Below are 19,522 nucleotides of genomic sequence, written 5' to 3' on the forward strand. Positions count from 1 at the left end.
ATTCAGATCAGCTAGGCAGCGATTTTTGCAGTCCTGCGATCAGATTGTTGCCATCTACAGGGGGAGTGTATTTTCGCTGTGCAAGTGTGCGATCGCATGTGTAGCAAAGCTGCACAGACTGATTTTGTGCAATCTCTGCGCAGCCCAGGACTTACTCAGCCACTGCGATCACATCAGCCTGTTCGGGACCGCATTTGACGTCAGACACCCTCCATGAAAACGTTTGATCCTGCCAGCGTTTTTCCAGACACTCCCTGAAAACGGTCAGTTGCCACCCACAATCCTGTCAATCCCCTTGCGAACCCCCTTCTGAATGGATCCTTCGCACAATCCCGTTGCTGATCGGCGATCCCCTTTGCAGCCGTCCGCCGCGTCTGCGCATTACGGTGCATAAGCCGCATACGCAGTTCAGATCTGATCGCCCGCTGTGCGAAAACATACAGCAGCGATCAGATCTGAATTACCCTTAATGTTGTCAGCTAGTGTATAATTCAGGCTCTAATAGAAAATGCATAATGTAATGTACAAAAGAGCACAACCTTTTGACAATATTTTAGTAAAACAGGAATGTATGTAGGAGTAATTGGAGGAGAATTTACAACATTCTGCTCCAATCCCTTAAATTCAAATTTCCTATACTTAACACTTATGTAAATCTAATTGTAAAAAAATACCCAGAGGGAGCCCTGCGATAATAACGCCATCTTCAGATGGTGTAATGCAGGCTTTTCCTCTGTCTCACTACTCCTGCTTAGCCTTCTGGCAGGGAAAGCAGAGGCCAGAGTAGGCTTCTGTGATCAGCCATGTGTGTCTGATAGACCACAAGTTGATTACAGATTTAAAAAAAAGTCAGAATATAAAATAAAAAATAACATCTTTACCTAGGGACCTGTGATTGCTGAGCAAGCCAGTCATCTGATCACCTGTACTCTGTAAACTCGGTCATCTGATCTATAAAGTAAACGGAGATGCTGCGAAGACAGACCAGGTTCAAGCCAGTGGTGCATGCGCAGGCACAGGCTCAGGGTATTATTTGCGAAAAAATTGTGAGAAGTGCAGGTAGAGGATTCACAAGTGCAGAGTTATCTCACAAGCTGTGTCCCTCCATGCGATATTTGATACATCCTTGCAATATATTGAAATATTGCATTGTGAATTCGTATGATTTTAAGGGCTCAGTAAGACTTACCGACAACGGCATCCAAGTCATCAGTATGCCAGCAGCAGGGTGAGCGCAAAGAGTCCCCTTGCATGCTTGCTGCGCTCACCTTGGGCTCAGTGGCTCGCTGCAGTCAGCACAGGTTCTATTCCCACTCTATGGGTGTCGTGGACACCCACGAGTGGGAATAGTCCCTGTTAGCTGGGATTCAGGCTGTCAGTATTGTCAGCAGTAGGGATTCCAGCGTCGGTATCCTGATCGCCGGCATCACGACTGCCGGAAAATTAACTGCATTCCGATTTTAATACATCCTATCTGCATCTGAGATGTGGATTGTAATAAATATACCCAATCCACATCTCATATGTCTGTCCAGTGCTAGGTGGAAAAATGTGGGGTGACCCAAAACTGCAGTCAATGGATAGAATAAAGCTTTCTGATTGAAAAAAAAAATAGGATTTTAATACCTACCAGTAAATCCTTTTCTCTTAGTCCGTAGAGGATGCTGGGGACACTTCAAGAACCATGGGGGTATAGACGGGATCCGCAGGAGACATTGACACTTTAAGACTTTAAAAGGGGTGTGAACTGGCTCCTCCCTCTATGCCCCTCCTCCAGGCTCCAGTTCTAGGAACTGTGCCCAGGGAGACGGACATTTAGAGGAAAAAGGATTTATTTTGATTTAAATTAAGGTGAGATACATACCAGCTCACACCTCAAACATGCCGTACAACATAGCATTCAATCCAACGCATGCAACGGCATGAACAATGACAGCAACAGGCTGACTATAACCGCAACACAACACGTGTGTAACCATAACCAATAACTGCAGATACAGTACGCACTGGGACGGGCGCCCAGCATCCTCTACAGACTAAGAGAAAAGGATTTACCAGTAGGTATTAAAATCCTATTTTCTCCTTACATCCTAGAGGATGCTGGGGACACTTCAAGAACCATGGGGTTTATACCAAAGCTGAAGAACGGGCGGGAGAGTGCGGATGACTCTGCAGCACCGATTGACCAAACAAGAGGTCTTCCTTAGCCATGGTATCAAACTTGTAAAACTTTGCAAAAGTGTTTGAACCCTACCAAGTAGCTGCTCGGCAAAGCTGTAATGCTGAGACCCCCCCGGGCAGCCGCCCATGGTGAGCCCACCTTTCTGGTAGAATGGGCCTTCACCGATTTCGGTAACGGCAATCCAGCCGTATAATGAGCTTGCCGAATCGTATTACAGATCCAGCGTGCAATAGTTTGCTTGGAAGCAGGCGCCCCAATCTTGTTGGGATCATACAGGACAAACAGAGCCTCCGTTTTCCTAATCTGAGCCGTTCTGGCTACATAAATTTTCAAAGCTCTGACCACATCTGGAGACTTTGATTCCGCTAAGGCATCAGTAGCCACTGGCACCACAATAGGTTGGTTCATGTGAAACAATGACACCACTTTAGGCAGAAATTGCTGACGATTTCTCAACTCCGCTCTATCTTCATGGAAGATCAAATAGGGGCTCTTGTGAGACAAAGCCGCCAATTCAGACACCCGCCTTGCAGAGGCCAAGGCCAACAGCATGATCACTTTCCAAGTGACGTATTTCAACTCTACCTTACGTAAAGGCTCAAACCAATGAGATTGCAGGAACTGCAACACCACATTAAGATCCCATGGTGCCACCGGGGGCACAAAGGGAGGTTGGATGTGCAGCACGCCTTTCACGAAAGTCTGAACTTCTGGAAGGGAAGCCAATTCTTTTTGAAAGAAAATTGACAAGGCCGAAATTTGTACTTTAATTGAGCCTAACTTTAGGCCCGCATCCTCCCCTGCTTGCAGAAAATGGAGAAAACGGTCCAGCTGAAATTCTTCCGTAGGAGCCTCCTTGGATTCACACCAAGACACATATTTTCTCCAAATACGGTGATAATGTTTCGCCGTTACCTCTTTTCTAGCCTGAAGCAGAATGGGAATTACTTCACCCGGAATACCCTTTCGGGCTAGGATCCTGCGCTCAACCTCCAAGCCGTCAAACGAAGCCGCGGTAAGTCTTGGAACACGCACGGCCCCTGCTGTAACAGATCCTCCCTCAGAGTAAGAGGCCAGGGATCTCCTATGAGCAATTCCTGAAGATCTGGATACCAGGCCCTCCTTGGCCAGTCTGGAACAATGAGGATTGCATGAACCCTTTTTCTTCTTATGATCTTTAACACTTTTGGAATGAGCGGAATCGGAGGGAACACATATACCGACTGAAACACCCACGGTGTCACTAGGGCGTCCACTGCTATTGCTTGAGGGTCCCTCGACCTGGAACAATATCCCGGAAGTTTCTTGTTGAGGCGAGACGCCATCATGTCTATTTGAGGAATTCCCCAACGACTTGTCACTTCTGCAAAGACCTCTTGATGAAGACCCCACTCTCCTGGATGGAGATCGTGTCTGCTGAGGAAGTCTGCTTCCCAGTTGTCCACACCCGGAATGAAGACCGCTGACAGAGCGCTTACATGCCTTTCTGCCCAGCTGAAAACTTTTGTGGCTTCTGCCATTGCCGCTCTGCTCTTCGTTCCGCCCTGGCGGTTTACGTACGCCACTGCTGTTATGTTGTCCGACTGAATCAAGACGGGCAGATCGCGAAGATGTTCCGCTTGTAGAAGGCCGTTGTAAATGGCCCTTAATTCCAGAATGTTTATGTGTAGACAAGCTTCCTGGCTTGTCCATTTTCCCTGGAAATTTTCCCCCTGTGTGACTGCACCCCAGCCTCGGAGACTCGCATCCGTGGTTACCAGGATCCAGTTCTGGATCCCGAATCTGCGTCCCTCTAGGAGGTGAGAGCTGTGCAGCCACCACAGGAGTGAGATTCTGGTCTTGGAAGACAGGATTATCTGTCGGTGCATGTGCAGATGGGATCCAGACCATTTGTCCAACAGGTCCCACTGAAACACTCTGGCATGGAATCTGCCAAACTGAATGGCCTCGTAGGCCGCCACCATCTTCCCTAGCAACCGAGTGCATTGATGAATCGACACTCTTGCTGGCTTCAGAATCTGTTTGACCAGGTTCTGAATTTCCAGAGCCTTTTCCACTGGAAGAAAAACTCCCTGTAATTCCGTGTCCAGAATCATACCCAAGAACGACAGCCTTGTCAACTGTGAACCAACTGTGATTTTGGCAAGTTTAGGAGCCAACCATGTTGTTGCAGAATTGTCAGGGAGAGCGTCATGCTCTGCAGTAATTGTTCCTTGGACCTTGCTTTTATCAGGAGATCGTCCAAGTACGGGATAATTGTGACTCCTTGCTTGCGCAGGAGAACCATAATTTCCGCCATAACTTTGGTGAAAACCCTCGGAGCCGTGGACAGACCAAACGGCAATGTCTGAAGTTGGTAATGACAATCCTGAACGGCAAACCTCAGGTAAGCCTGATGTGGAGGATATACTGGGACGTGTAAGTAGGCATCCTTTATGTCGACCGACACCATAAAATCCCCTTCCTCCAGACTGGAGATCACTGCTCGGAGAGACTCCATCTTGAATTTGAATTTTTTAGATAGAAATTGAGGGATTTTAAGTTCTGAATAGGCCTGACCGAGCCGTCCGGCTTCGGGATCACGAACAGGCTCGAATAAAAGCCTTCTCCCTGTTGTGACGGGGGCACCGTGACAATGACTTGATTTTGACATAGCTTTTGTATAGCACCGCATACCACCTCCCTGTCCGGAAGAGAAACTGGTAAGGCTGATTTGAAAAATCGTCGAGAGGGCACGTCTTGATTACAAGCTTGTACCTTTGGGACACTATTTCTAATACCCATGGGTCTAGGGCCGAACGAATCCAGAAATGACTGAAGAGTCGGAGACGTGCCACCACTGGTGCGGACTCCCGCAGAGGAGTCCCAGCGTCATGCGGTGGATTTGGTAGAAGCCGGAGAGGACTTCTGCTCTTGGGAACCTGCCACAGCCAGTGACCTTTTTCCCTTTCCTCTTCCTCTAGAAGCAAGGAAGGAAGACCCTCGTCCTCTCTTGTATTTATTGGACCGAAAGGATTGCATCTGATAGTGGTGCGTTTTCTTTTGTTGAGCAGGAACATAAGGTAAAAAGGATGACTTACCCGCGGTAGCCGTAGATACCAGTCAGCGAGGCCGTCACCAATCAAGACACCACCTTTATACGGCAGAGACTCCATAGCCTTCTTAGAGCCAGCATCAGCATTCCATTGATGAATCCACAATGCTCTCCTAGCTGAGACTGCCATAGCATTGGCCCTTGATCCCAAAAGTCCAATGTCCCTCGCAGCTTCCTTAAGGTAGGCTGCAGCATCCCTGATATGACCCAGTGTCAAAAGAATGCTATCCCTATCCAGGGTATATAACTCAGATGACAAGTTATCTGCCCACTTTTCAATAGCGCTACTCACCCACGCCGAAGCAACGGCAGGTCTGAGTAGCATACCCGTAGTGACATAAATGGATTTCAATGTATTTTCCTGCTTACGATCCGCAGGTTCCTTTAGGGCTGCCGTGTCAGGGGACGGAAGAGCCACCTTTTTGGATAGCCGTGATAGAGCTTTGTTCACAATGGGGGGTAACTCCCACTTTTCCCTATCCCCAGAGGGGAACGGATATGCCACCGGAATTCTCTTGGGAATCTGAAACTTCTTGTCAGGATTTTCCCAAAGCTGTTCAAAAATAGCGTTCAGTTCATGAGAGGGAGGAAACGTTACCTCAGGTTTCTTTCCTTTAAACATACAGACCCTTGTATCAGGAACAGCAGAGTCCTCCGTGATATGTAACCAGTAGCGGATCTTGCCACGGGCAAGCAGGACTTTTGCCCGGGGCGCCGGCGCCTTCCGGAGGGTGCCGCACCATAGCAAGATCCGCTGCTGCTGTGCACCCCGCTGCCGCTGCCCGCTGTGAAGGGAAACTAGACGCTACGCATCTAGTTTCCCTTTGTGGAGAGGACCTTTACTGTAATGATGTGCGGTGCGCGTTGACATCATCGTGCACCGCACAGCAAAGGTCCTCTCCACGAAGGGAACTAGACGCTTAGCGTCTAGTTTTCCTTCGTGGACAGGACCTTTGCTGTGCAGTGCGCGATGACGTCATCGCACACCACACATCCTACTACAGTACAGGGGGCGTAACTGACCACGCCCCCTGTATGAAGCCACGCCCCCTAATGCCGCCCGGGGCGCAAGAAGCCCCGGAACCGGCCCTGTTTGTAACACGTCTTTTATCGCCACAATCATGTACTGAATGCTTTTAGCCAGTTTTGGATTTAATCTGGCATCACTATAGTAGACACTGGAGTCAGAGTCCGTGTCGGTATTTGTATCTGCTATCTGGGTAAAAGAACGCTTTTGTGACCCTGAGGGGGTCTGAACTTGTGACAATACATCCTCCACGGATTTCTTCCATACCTGGGTCTGAGACTCAGACTTATCCAATCTCTTATTTAATAGAGCCACATTCGCATTCAAAGCACTCAAAACATTTACCCAATCAGGCGTCGGCGGTGCCAACAGGGTCACTCCCACAGTCGTTTCTTTCCCTAATCTAGTCTCCTCCTGGGAAGAGCACTCAGCCTCAGACATGCCGACACATGTGTACCGACACCACAACACACTGGGCATATAGGGGACAGACCCACAGTAAAGCCTGTCAGAGAAATACAGAGGGAGTGTGCCAGCTCACAACCCAGCGCCTATACCGGTTCAGAAACTTTTTATATATAATGCCTCAGACCTGTTAGCGCTTTTATATCAATAATCCAGCACCAAATTAACTGTGCCCCCCCCCCCCCCCCGTTTTGCACCCTGTTACTTGATACAGCAGTGTTGAGGAAGGACCAGCGTCTCTGCAGCTCTGTGAAGAGAAAATGGTGCTGAGTAGAGCTGTGAGGGCTAAGCCATACCGCCTTAATGGCGCGCTTCAGTCCGCTATTTTTTAAATTATTTATACTGGCGAGGGTCCGGATTTAGTGCCTAGGCACTTAAATACCACATAGGCAGTCTCAAAAATGAGGGTTTATGCTGCCCAGGGCGCCCCCCCGCGCCCTGCACCCTGTAGTGCCGCTGTGTGTGTGGGAGCATGGCGCGCAGCACGGCCGCTGTGCGTTACCTCAAAGCCGTCACTGAAGTCTTCAGATCTTCTTCTACTCACCTGTCTTCTGACTTCTGGCTCTGAAAGGGGGGTGATGGCGGGCTCCGGGAACGAGCAGACCCTCAGGAGCTAATGGTGTCCTGTAGCCTAAGAAGCAGAGCCTTGAAACTCACAGAAGTAGGTCTGCTTCTCTCCCCTCAGTCCCACGATGCAGGGAGCCTGTTGCAAATAATAAACCTAACAAAAGTCTTTTTTCAGAGAAACTCAGGAGAGCTCCTCAGTGTGCATCCAGTCTCACTGGGCACAGATTCTAAACTGGAGTCAGGAGGAGGGGCATAGAGGGAGGGGCCAGTTCACACCCCTTTTAGAGTCTTAAAGTGCCCATGTCTCCTGCGGATCCCGTCTATACCCCATGGTTCTTGAAGTGTCCCCAGCATCCTCTAGGACGTAAGGAGAAACATGAATTATACTTACAATAATTACTTTTCTTTGAAATACTTCATGACAGCCCTCACTATGGGTTAGTATCCCTTCCCCCCAAGCTAGACAGGAGTTTTTTTCAAAGGATCCGCCCACCTTGGGTATATAGCTGTGCTCCTCCCCTTCCTCCTTGTCTTTTGAGTTTCTCCATATAGAAGATACTAGAAAAAATCCACAACAGGGAAGGCAATTCATGGGCTGCCATGAAGTATATCAAAGAAAAGGAATTATCGTAAGTATAATTTGCTGTTTTCTTCTTCCTACTTCACGGCACCCCTTACTATGGGATATACTAAAGCATAATAAAAAATGGAGGGACAACAATAATCCACCAACTAGCAATAATGCTTTAATAAAGTTATTCATAACAAGACCTGTTTGAGGACTTCCAAAGTGGGCGTTAACAATGTCTAAAGCATATTGTCTGGAAACGGTATGCACTAATAACCACATGGTGGCTGCAAAAATATCCTTAATCGACACCTGCGCCTTCTTGGCCCATGAAACTGACACTGCCCTTGTTGAGCGTGCCTTGATGTTCTCTGGAACCTTACGACTATTCTCCTTGTACACAAATGTAATCACTTCTTTAATCCATCTCGCAATGGTTTTAGTTGGATAATGCTTTCGTGCTCCTACTGGTATGACCAAAAGATTCTTTGTTTTACTGAATTCTTTTATCTTTTCTAAATAGATATTGCTCTCACAAGGTCCAGCATATGTAAATTTTCCTCTTTCTCATTTGCTGGTTGAGAAAAGCATTATGGCAAACCAATCTCCTGAATGATATGAAATGTTGATACCACTTTTGGTAAAAAAAGATGGATTAGTTCTTAGGACAATTTTAATCAAGGAAAATCCTTAGCTATGGTTCCTCTGCCCATAAGGCTTGTAATTCACCAGTTCTTCTCGCAGGAGTAATGGCAATAAGAAACACAACTTTCTAAGTAAATAATTTTACATTAATCTTCTCCAGTGGCTCGAAAGCAGGCTTCATCAGGGCATTAAGTATCAGATGCAGGTCCTACGGAGGCAAAACTGATCTAATCTGTGGCTTTATCCATCGTATGGCCTTGCAGAACTTCTTTACCAGTTCGTTCTCAGCTAATTTTCTGTCCAATAAGACACTTAAGACTGCTATCTGCCAGTGACGTGCGGTGGAGTGAGGCAGGTGAGGCAGAGCCTTTCCTGTCATACTTACGTTTAAACCAGAGTTTTGACTGAATAAAATATATGAAAAATACTAATAATTTGTTTGAAATTTCTTCTTTGCATTATTCTAATAATTTTTATAGCCCAAACTCTGGAGTGAAAAGTCTATGGCAGGTGAGGCACCTGGCTATCTTTTCCGCACATCTCTGATCAAAACTCACCAGATTTCCAGGAGTTTATACTGCTGCACCTGTGTATAATGCCCAGATGTACCCTTTGGCGCATATATTGCATGTAAATCTGTCTCTGGGTTTAGCCAGTGCCTCCTGAGCCATTTTGCTCACCGCACGTCCCTGCTATCTGCACCTTCATCGTTGATACCGCCAGACCTTTTTACAAAACCTTCATGCAGAAATTGACTTGTGCTATATCAGCCTTATTACATAAAATTTACCATCCCCTGAGTAAAAAGATTGATCACTGAATCAGATAATCCTTTTTTCTTCAATAATTCCTGCTCAATTTCCAAACCGTCAAATGAAGTTTCCGCTGATCTGGATATAGCAGAGGCCCCTCCTGCAGCAACCCTGGTTCTACTGGTAGTGTCCATGGTTCCCCGACTGCGATCCTTAACACTGCTGGGAACCAAGTTCTCCTCGGCCAAAAAGGAAGGATCATAATAACTTCCACTTTCTCTTCTCTGATTTTCTTCAATGTTCGGGTGATAAGCGAAAAGGGTGGGAACACGTATCCCATCCTGAAAACCCACTTCTGGGAAAGTGCGTCCACTCCACATGTCTGTGGAGGATGATATCTGGAGAAGAACTGGGCTATCTTCGCATTCTGTCCTTTCGCCATGAGATCTATTTCTGGTTGACCGAACGTTCTTACTATTTTCAGGAAGACTTTTATAGCCAGCTCCCATTCCCCAGGCAGGATCTGATTCCTGCTGAGATAATCTGCCAGCACATTGTAAGGCTGTCAGGGACTCCAGATTTCTTTCTGCCCAGTTCATAATGTATGACGCTTCCTTCATTGTAGCTCGACTCCTTGTGCCTCCTTGGCGATCCAGATAAGCCACCACTGCCGAATTGTCGGAGAACACTCTTAAATGACTTGCAGTTTGACTTCCATGCACTTACCAATGTCAGACGCGACGAATATTGGTGTGGGGGGGAAGCGGGGGCCATGCTGCTTTCGGCAACATGGCCCTCACTGGCGATCTCTCCTCTCAGGCCTTCATGAAGGCCCGACGGAGGATGTCACTGATGATGCGCAGGAGTGTCCATCGTCAGTGGCATAGTGCAAACACACTGGAAGTCATTGTGAACTATGATCGGGCACATCGTAAACAAAATTGTCTAGTGTGTGCACACCCTAACTCACTGTTTGAGCTATAAACATTAAAATGTCTATCCAATTTTGAAGATTAAAATAAATACAAAAACAATAATGAAAAGTTCATAGTAATCCGAATCAGAATCCGAATCAGAATCAGCTTTATTGGCCAGGTATACTTGCGTATACTAGGAATTTGTTTTCGGGTTACAGTGCAGCAGACACAAAGGGAACAAGTAAACAGGAAGGGGGTGCAGTCTTCAGATAAAGGAACCATAGGGATCTGCTATTAAAATCTGAGGTTCAAAACATGTTCAAATAGATGCTTTCTGTATACGAATTGTAAAAATGCAGCATAAAAATCAAGATGAAAGAAAAATAGGGATATCTCACTTTAAATGCCAGACTAATGCAGACCTCACCAATAATGCTGCGCATTTTGAAAAGCCCTGGTTTAAGAAAACCTGGGGAATTACCATGGTGCTAGGACTTTGGCAAGAATGTACTATTTATTTTCATTAAGTAACCAATTCACATATGTAAAAGTTAGCTTGAATATTAGGAAAGAAACAACCAGTAACAACCGTTTACATGCTGATTCTTACCGTGATTTGCATATGAAGAAAAGTATACAGTTCATTAGACTGAGGCATAATAATAGCTCTCTTGTGTCACTCAATAGGCAGGTGGTCGAAATTAAATCAAGATAGCCACATAGAGAATTTTAAGCCTTGGTTAAAAAAGCTAGATCTACGTATCCTCAGGGAGCAATTACAGTTCAGTTTAGATATTATTCTCAATATAACTGAAGTCCCTAAGCTAAAGGTATAAATAAATCTGTAAAAGTAGATCACATTGACATTTATCCCTTATGTGGGGATAAAGGAAAAGTGTCCTCTGTTTCATTCAGAATAAGAAAAAGGGTCAGATGTAGTGTTGGAATTTTATCAGGCGTAGATTGCTCAAAATAAACTAGAGAAAATTGTATATTTGCCGTATGCAGAGCTATATGCAACTTTAGATGCTCCCGTATTTGTATCTGTAACTTATGCATCTAGATTGCTACAGGTCACCTGTACTTGCACCTGCCCTATACTAGATGCAGAGCATGTGCATAGCATGCATTTCCGCCTCTGATGAAGTCAGTAATGACGAAACGCATCGAGTGTGGCCGGTGATGATGGCTGTGCAGAGATCAGCATCAAAAGGAGGTTTGGAACTAAGATCAGTTTTGGGTAAAAGCTGATATCATGTGCACTGTGCTTCTGTGGTGATGCGTATGATTACTTTACAATGTCATTTTAGAGTTTTATAATACAGGGAATGATCAAAATATTTGACACTAGGTTGCTCTCCCTGTTGTTGTTGTTGTTTTTTTTTTCTACAGAGTCAGTAACACATTTGAATAGGTTTTACCGCTATCCAGTATTTGTAAAATAAATGTATTATATACTGTAGTAGAAAAAGTACATTCATATTTTTCCAGTTTCTGGAAATAAGGATAGAATTAATTGTTATTAAAATATCTTGAAGACATGACCGGCATGGAGCATGGTATACTAATATGCTTAGACCACCACATATGTTATGTGCACATTACATGTGTCTAGGGTGCCGGTGGGTAATTATGGCATCAAAACGGCATAGGGTCACATACCACTATAATCTACCACTGTTTGCAGGGTTACTTAACAGTGGAATCCATAACTTAAGACAGTTGTAAGCCATTCTTTTGTTGATATTATGATCTACATGGAACTAAAAAGGTTATGGGGTCTATTCAATTCCTGTCGGATCCTCTATGACGCAGAGGATACAACAGTTCAGTACTCAATTTCCGGCCATTTCCGAAAGGTTTAGCCAGTTTTCAACAATGCTGATCTGACATTAAAAAAAGTCGGATCAGCATTGTCGAAAATGGGCCAAAAACCTGTTGCAAATGCCCGCAAACCTGACAAAATACGTGGATCCGCAGCTAATCCGCCGATCCACGTGTTTTCTGACAAGTCGGAAAAACGGCAACTGAGCTGTATAGGTCAAATCCTGATTCTACCTAAAAAAGTCGGAAAGTGCCGTCTTTCCGACTTGACGGCAATTCCGAATTCAACTGAATAAACCCCATGACCATGTGGGCTGCTAAGAAAGGGTTACTGGCAGGTGAACACAAACGTGGATCAAGGTGGCGGGGATTCTGCATTGCAGTAATTTCCTTAATATATATGAGAAACCCACCAGGATAATCTTGCTGAGTTTGTCTGCCACACCATCTGTGGCCCCTTGTCTGCCAGAACATGAAGCACAAACAGCCTGAACCAATACTGTCTATTAGTACACTCCATCTCATCCCTCATTTAGATTACACTCTCCCTTTTTTAATGATCACAAACATAGATGGGTCAGTTCCATTGGTACAGATAGACAATTATTGGCAGTAGACCAAATTCAATACTCACCATTTTTGTCCGCCCTTCGGAATATCTGTAAAGAAAGGAAAGTTATCAATTTCAAGCTATTTCATTCTACCAAACATGATTATAGTTGTCAGTGTCAGACACCGCAAGACACTCCAGAGATAATACTAATCTTTATTTTATTTCTTGTCTGTCTCTCTCTAATCTCTAGCATTAACCAATTACCTTAGCTGTTTCTAACATTGTAACCGAGATGCCAATGATTTACTAAAATTCTTAGCAGCATTTTGCTTGGTTTTCACTTGTAATGTTTACAGTATGGAATGACTAATGGTGTCACTGAACTACGGTGAGCTTAAGTCATGACTGAGAATTAATTGGACATGTCATATAACAACTGAAAAGGGAGACCATCTTTTCTACACATACTTATTGAACTTTCATGAGGGCAATGTAGAGACACGTTAGCTCTATACACTGACAAGTAAATATTTAATTAGTGACCTTTATACCAGTTTTAAATATACCAACATGGTTTTATGCGGTATGAATGAATAATTTCATATTCATTTATTCTAAAGAAGCTATCCTCTTTATGAAAATAAAGGTAGAACTTGGTGTAAAAACCTGATGAAGACTTCTTATAAAGGTAAAAGAAACAAAATCACTATTATTTTTGAAAGAACAGAGTTTCAGGCTTTCATTGTTCAGTTCTGTACAACCACAAGTACATTTACTGACAGTTATTTAGATAAGTACAATTTTGGTAAAAATATAAAATAAAATGAGACCACATCTAGACACTATGACAATACACTGAGAAGACTTGAGATTGCATAGGGATAAGAACCTTCCTGCACCCCATCCTTTTATAGATAGATGCTGCTTGTAATTTATGTCATGGACACAATTTAATACAACTTAATAATATGTCAGTAAAATTTTTTATAACATTTTCAACAAAAAGTATTTTCACCAATTGGCAACACAGGTGTAGTGCAGTTACACAGATTACTGGGGATGCGGTCAGCATGTCAACGGTCACAGTGTTGGACAATGATGGTGTCGACATTGTTGAAAGTTAGACAGCTATCTTGTTGATATCTGCAATTTACAAACTGCCTACAATAGATTTAGAGCTACTGATAGAGACATAGGGGTGTATTCAATAGCTGTTGGAAGCTGCCATCTTATTGGAAAGAATGCAGCTTCCAACAGATTTCGGTCGGAAGGGGTTCCGACCTATTCAAAAAATGCAGTTTTTTTCTGCGTGCTTCTGTCGGAAACGGGGCCAAATCTGACAGATTTTGGCCCCCTTTCCGACAATCTCAATCCGACTTGGAAAAAAAAGTCCGATTGAGGTGAGGAGATGGGGAGCGGGGATGAAAGGTACCTTGACGGCCGTCCTCCGGCCAGGCACCTCTCTCCCTGCAGCGCGGCACTGGGCGGCCGTGATGTGCGGCTCCAGCAGCTCCCTGTGTTCTCACACATGGGGAGCTGCTGACAGCCGCATGGACACCGGCCAAATCCGACAGTCGGATTTGGCCACTCTATTGAATAGGGGTTGTCGGATGGATCCGACTCTTATTGAATATACCCCATACTGCTGCAATGGCTGGAACTTGCAACTAAAGCTGGAAATGCCAGAACATAGTGCAAATGCCGGGTTAGTTGTAGAATTGGAGCACTTATCACCAGAACAGCCGCATCGCCAATTGTCAACATTGTCAGCATGTTCATCAGTGTCAACATGCTCACTATCAACATGCTGATTTATCTACTATCCCTCTATGTCCAGGAGACTCCTGAATTTCAGAGTTCTCCCAGTATCCTGGGAGAGTAGAAACCATGGCTGCCTACTTTTTAAGTCTCCTCTCTAGAAAAAGCACGGAGAGAATATGCTGCTTGGGTGCGGTTGGGCTGTCAGTCACTAGGCGCCTGCTCCAAAATGTTGTTATTTGCGGGTTGGGGCTAGATTATACAAATGTGCGTCATTATGCTCCAACCCCATACGGAGCCGCAATACTCCGTACAATCTCCTCATCCTGCCCACTTCACTAGGAAGCAGGTGGGATGCGGGAGATCTGGCCACACTTACAGGGTTCTGCCGAAAAAATCAGAGGACTGCCCAAAAAATTGGTAGCCTCCCGCAACTTGTAGGAGAGAAGACAAGTACGGTAGAAACACTACCCCTTCCCCCGCCCCCCAACACCACCACCACCGGTAACTTCTGCAGTGAAGAGGGAGTGCAGGGTCAAGATAAGCAATCATTGTGGGCCACCTGCATGACACAAACTGTAGCAATTTCCAGCGGGAACAGGGCAGTAATGATACGATTCACAGCACCACAATCACAACAGTTGTCACTGGGATCCTCTTCTTCAGGATTTCCCAGATGGGAATTGCACAAATATCGGTTTACATCTGTAAGGGTAGAGACATACTTGCCTACTTCTAAGACTTACCTTCTAGGAGTGGGAGCCCATGTAGCATGTGCAGGGGTTGTGGTAATGCAGATTGCACCATCAGGCTCTAAACTCACTGTGAGGGCAGTATGGTGCTTGGACACCTAAGCAGTGGTGGTATATATGGTATATATACCTCCCAACATGACCCTCTCCAGGAGGGACCGAATGCTCTGCTCCTGGACTTCCCACATAGTGTATGATTACCCTCACCTGTGCTGACACACCTTTCTTATCCATTAACTTGTTCAAAACAGGTCCTGGCTATCATAAATTAAGAGGGAAGTCCAGAAGCAGAGCATTTTGTCCCTCCTGGAGAGGGTCATGTTGGGAGGTATGCCATTATGTGTACATATAGCTGCGGTAGTATAAATTAATGATTGTGCAAATGTTTCAGGCTTTCTGCACTGTGGATGCATTGCTGCTTTTTGTGGCACTGTAAGTATAAATCCCTTTCTTGTGTAATAAACATAGATCCCCTAGTTCACAGGTTCTCAAACTCGGTCCTCAGGACCCCACACGGTGCATGTTTTGCAGGTCTCCTCACAGAATCGCAAGTGAAATAATTAGTTCCACCTGTGGACCTTTTAAAATGTGTCAGTGAGTAATTAATTCACCTGTGCACCTGCTGGGTTACCTGCAAAACATGCACTGTGTGGGGTCCTGAGGACCGAGTTTGAGAACCTATGCCCTAGTTCACAGGTTCTCAAACTCGGCCCTCAGGACCCCACACAGTGCATGTTTTGCAGGTAACCCAGTAGAAGCACAGGTGTATGAATTACTCACAGACACATTTTAAAAGGTTCACAGGTGGAGCTAATATGTCACTTGTGATTCTGTGAGAGACCTGCAAAACATGCACTGTGTGGGGTCCTGAGGACCAAGTTTGAGAACCTGTGCCCTAGTTGATCACAGCTGCAGCATGCAGGTACAGCAGCTTGGTTGCACTGCAGAGTGTGTTCAAGTGAACTCATCTCCCTCTTTCAGGTGGTGCTAATCAATGCAATTAAGTATGTTGTAAAGCATGGGTCTTCAACCTGTGGCTCCACAACTGCTGTGGAATTACACATCCCAGCATGCCCTGCCACAGTTTTGCTATTAAGGCATTCTAAAACAGAGACAGAGCATGCTGGGATGTGCAGTTCCACAGCAGCTGGAGGGCTGCAGGTTGAAGACCCATGTTGTAAAGGGTATAGGACAGGGGTGGGGAAACTTTGGCCTTCCAGCTGTTGTTGAACTACACATACCAGCATGCCTTGCTACAGTTTTGCTATTTGACCATGCTAAAAAGGTAGCAGGGCATGCTGGGATGTGTAGTTCAACAACAGCTGGAGGGCCGAAGGTTCCCCTTCCCTGGTCTAGGGGATCTAATTGGAGCCACAAAAGGTGCAGCAGGGACCGGGCAGCCCGGGGTGCATCGGAGGTGAGAGACCCACAGAATGGTCAAGCATGTGCAGTGGCAGGATGGACCTGCTCTGATGTCCTAGTATCCGTTAGCTCTGTACTATATGATGGTGGCAGTGCACCTATCAAATGTTTTTTTTAAGGGTCACCCCCATGCCCCCCCATTACAACAACTATGGGTCCATGTGTTGAGCAGAGTTAAGGGGGCTAAACAAAAAAAGGCATAAAAAATCCCTGTACATATCATTTCTCAATATGTACTAAAGGGATTTACCAGTTTGCAGCCTTCTAGGAGTAAGCAGAGATTACCATATTGTGCTGCCATAGGCCTCTGTGGCAGTGCTAAGTGCCCCAGGTGTTACTAAGGAGAGAAGTCACTTATCGTCAGCTGTCTTCTCCAGCGCTGGCTTCATCATCTCTAGATGACGGTAGCTTCTTCGCTGAAGAAGCAGAAAGTGATCTATGGCCGGTTGTAAACAAAGTTTATTTAAAAAAAAAAATTCTCTCTGCTGCAGCTGCCCAGGACAGGACACAGAAGAGAGGTGAGCACACAGCGGGCAGAATTCAAATGTTTATTTTCTGGCACTAGATGGCGTCCAAACGGAGCTATTCAATTGTACCTCCATTTGGGCACGATGGCTGCCGGTGTCTGCATTTCAGCTCATACCCCCGCTGGTAGTGAACTGAAATACATGAAAAGTGACATGTTTAGGCGCAGAAAATGGCACTTTTCATGATCGCAACCAACACTTTGGTTAGTTTTAGCTGATTTACGCGGCTAAACCCGACCTCTATAGGCGTGATCAGCGCGAAAACCGGAAACAATTACATGTCACTTTAGACGGGAGACTGGGTGCAGTAATCAATTGAATATCGCCCAGTAAATGCAGTCACCGCCGAGAGGGGTGACTTTTTGTTCACTCTCCTCAGCAGGGCTATTTTAAGTAACAATCATGGTAGCTGCCTCCTGCTTCTCACCGATAACAGATGAAGCAGAAGCAGCTTTTTCTCTGCGATAACTGTATTTTCAGTACATGGACCCCTATGTCTTAATTCCATGTAACATAATACCTCCCATGGCCTTTGGGGTCAATAGAATTTTGATACAATGGCTGAGTTCTGCCTAAATATATGGATTTAAATGGCAACAAGGGAAGTGCCTAGTCATTGTGAGGCCCGTACTACCACTAAGCAAATGTATGTAGTTGTCTAGGGTGCTAGGCGGCATCTAAAACACTGAATGACTGATATAATGTCACTCATTCAGTTTCTTAATTGTCACAATAGCGCCCACACAGAGTCTGCTAACATGAAGAGGCAACTTCATACCTGTATGCCAGTTGCTCCTCCATGTTAGTAATGGTCTGGGGGTATGGTGCTGGGCTACTATGTCACAGTCCAGCATCACATTCTTAATACCCCTTTCAATCGCAAAAATAACCCGGTATCGACTCGGCATATTGCCGGGTCGACACGGGTCACTGTGCGATGTGAAAGGGCCCCATGAACATTCCCGGGGTCGCCTGACCCGGTAATTCAACGCGGGTAATAAGAAGGGTTTTTGGAAGATTTTTCTGCCTGGCTCCCTCACTTCCTATCCTCTGACATCTCCACCATTATCATGGGTGATTTCAATATTGCTATTGATTGTCCAAAATCTGCTGCGCACGCCTCCAAACTACTCTCTCTAACCCAGTGGTGCAAGTGGGCGGGTACGGGTGGGTACGGCGTACCCGTAAGAATTTAGCCGTGGGTACGCCGTACCCACACCGACGGGCCGCCGCTCCTCGCACCGCCGCTGATGTGAGGGAAGGAGAGCGCAGCCTGTGCCTCTCCTTCCCCTCAGTCTCCGGCGGCTGTCATAGTTTAATTCAGCGCCGATCCGTGAGCCAATCAGAGCTCGCGGTGCGAGCTCTGATTGGCTCACGGATCGGCGCTGAATTAAACTGTGAGACACCCGCCGGAGACTGAGGGGAAGGAGAGGCACAGGCTGCGCTCTCCTTCCCTCACACAGGACGGCAGCGGCCAGCGGCAGCGGTGAGCAGGGAAGGGGGGGGGGGGGTTATACCTGGCACTGGGGGATATCTGGCACTGGGGGGGCATTTCTATCTGGCACTGGGGGATATCTGGCACTGGGGGGCATATATACCTGGCACTGGGGGGCATATATACCTGGCACTGGGGGATATCTGGCACTGGGGGGCATATATACCTGGCACTGGGGGATATCTGGCACTGGGGGGCATATATACCTGGCACTGGGGGATATCTGGCACTGGGAGGCATATATACCTGGCACTGGGGGATATCTGGCACTGGGGGGCATATATACCTGGCACTGGGGGGCATATATACCTGGCACTGGGGGATATCTGGCACTGGGGGGCATATATACCTGGCACTGGGGGATATCTGGCACTGGGAGGCATAAAGCCTGGCACTGGGGGATATCTGGCACTGGGGGGCATATATACCTGGCACTGGGGGGCATATATACCTGGCACTGGGGGATATCTGGCACTGGGGGGCATATATACCTGGCACTGGGGGATAGCTGGCACAGGGGGGCATGTATACCTGGCACTGGGGGATATCTGGCACAGGGGGGCATGTATACCTGGCACTGGGGGATATCTGGCACAGGGGGGCATGTATACCTGGCACTGGGGGATATCTGGCACTGGGGGGGCATGTATACCTGGCACTGGGGGATATCTGGCACTGGGGGGGCATGTATACCTGGCACTGGGGGATATCTGGCACTGGGGGCATATCTGGCACTGTAGGGGCATTTCTGTATCTGGCACGGGGGGCAATGTATATCTGACACAGTGGGGGCATTTGTGTATCTGGCACTGTGGGGCAATGTGTATCTGGCACTGTGGGGCAATGTATATCTGGCACTGTGGGGCAACGTGTATCTGACACTGCGAGGCAACGTATATCTGGCACTCTGGGGGCATTTCTGTATCTGGCACTGTGGGGCAATGTGTATCTGGCACTGTTAGTCAATGTGTATC

The 19,522-nt window shown here is 46.3% G+C and overlaps 1 protein-coding gene across 2 annotated transcripts in view; it reads right to left on the reverse strand.

Moving 5' to 3' along the window:
* NECAB3 (N-terminal EF-hand calcium binding protein 3) overlaps window positions 1-19,522 on the reverse strand; it is a 231,844-nt gene that overhangs the window by 201,014 nt on the left and 11,308 nt on the right. For both annotated transcript variants that reach the window (XM_063960213.1, XM_063960212.1), the window contains exon 2: window positions 12,676-12,700. In XM_063960213.1, the coding sequence (XP_063816283.1) occupies window positions 12,676-12,700 (25 nt within the window). The remainder of the gene's footprint in view (window positions 1-12,675; window positions 12,701-19,522) is intronic.

This window comes from Pseudophryne corroboree, chromosome 3, assembly GCF_028390025.1.
Source record: "Pseudophryne corroboree isolate aPseCor3 chromosome 3, aPseCor3.hap2, whole genome shotgun sequence".
NCBI lineage: Eukaryota > Metazoa > Chordata > Amphibia > Anura > Myobatrachidae > Pseudophryne > Pseudophryne corroboree.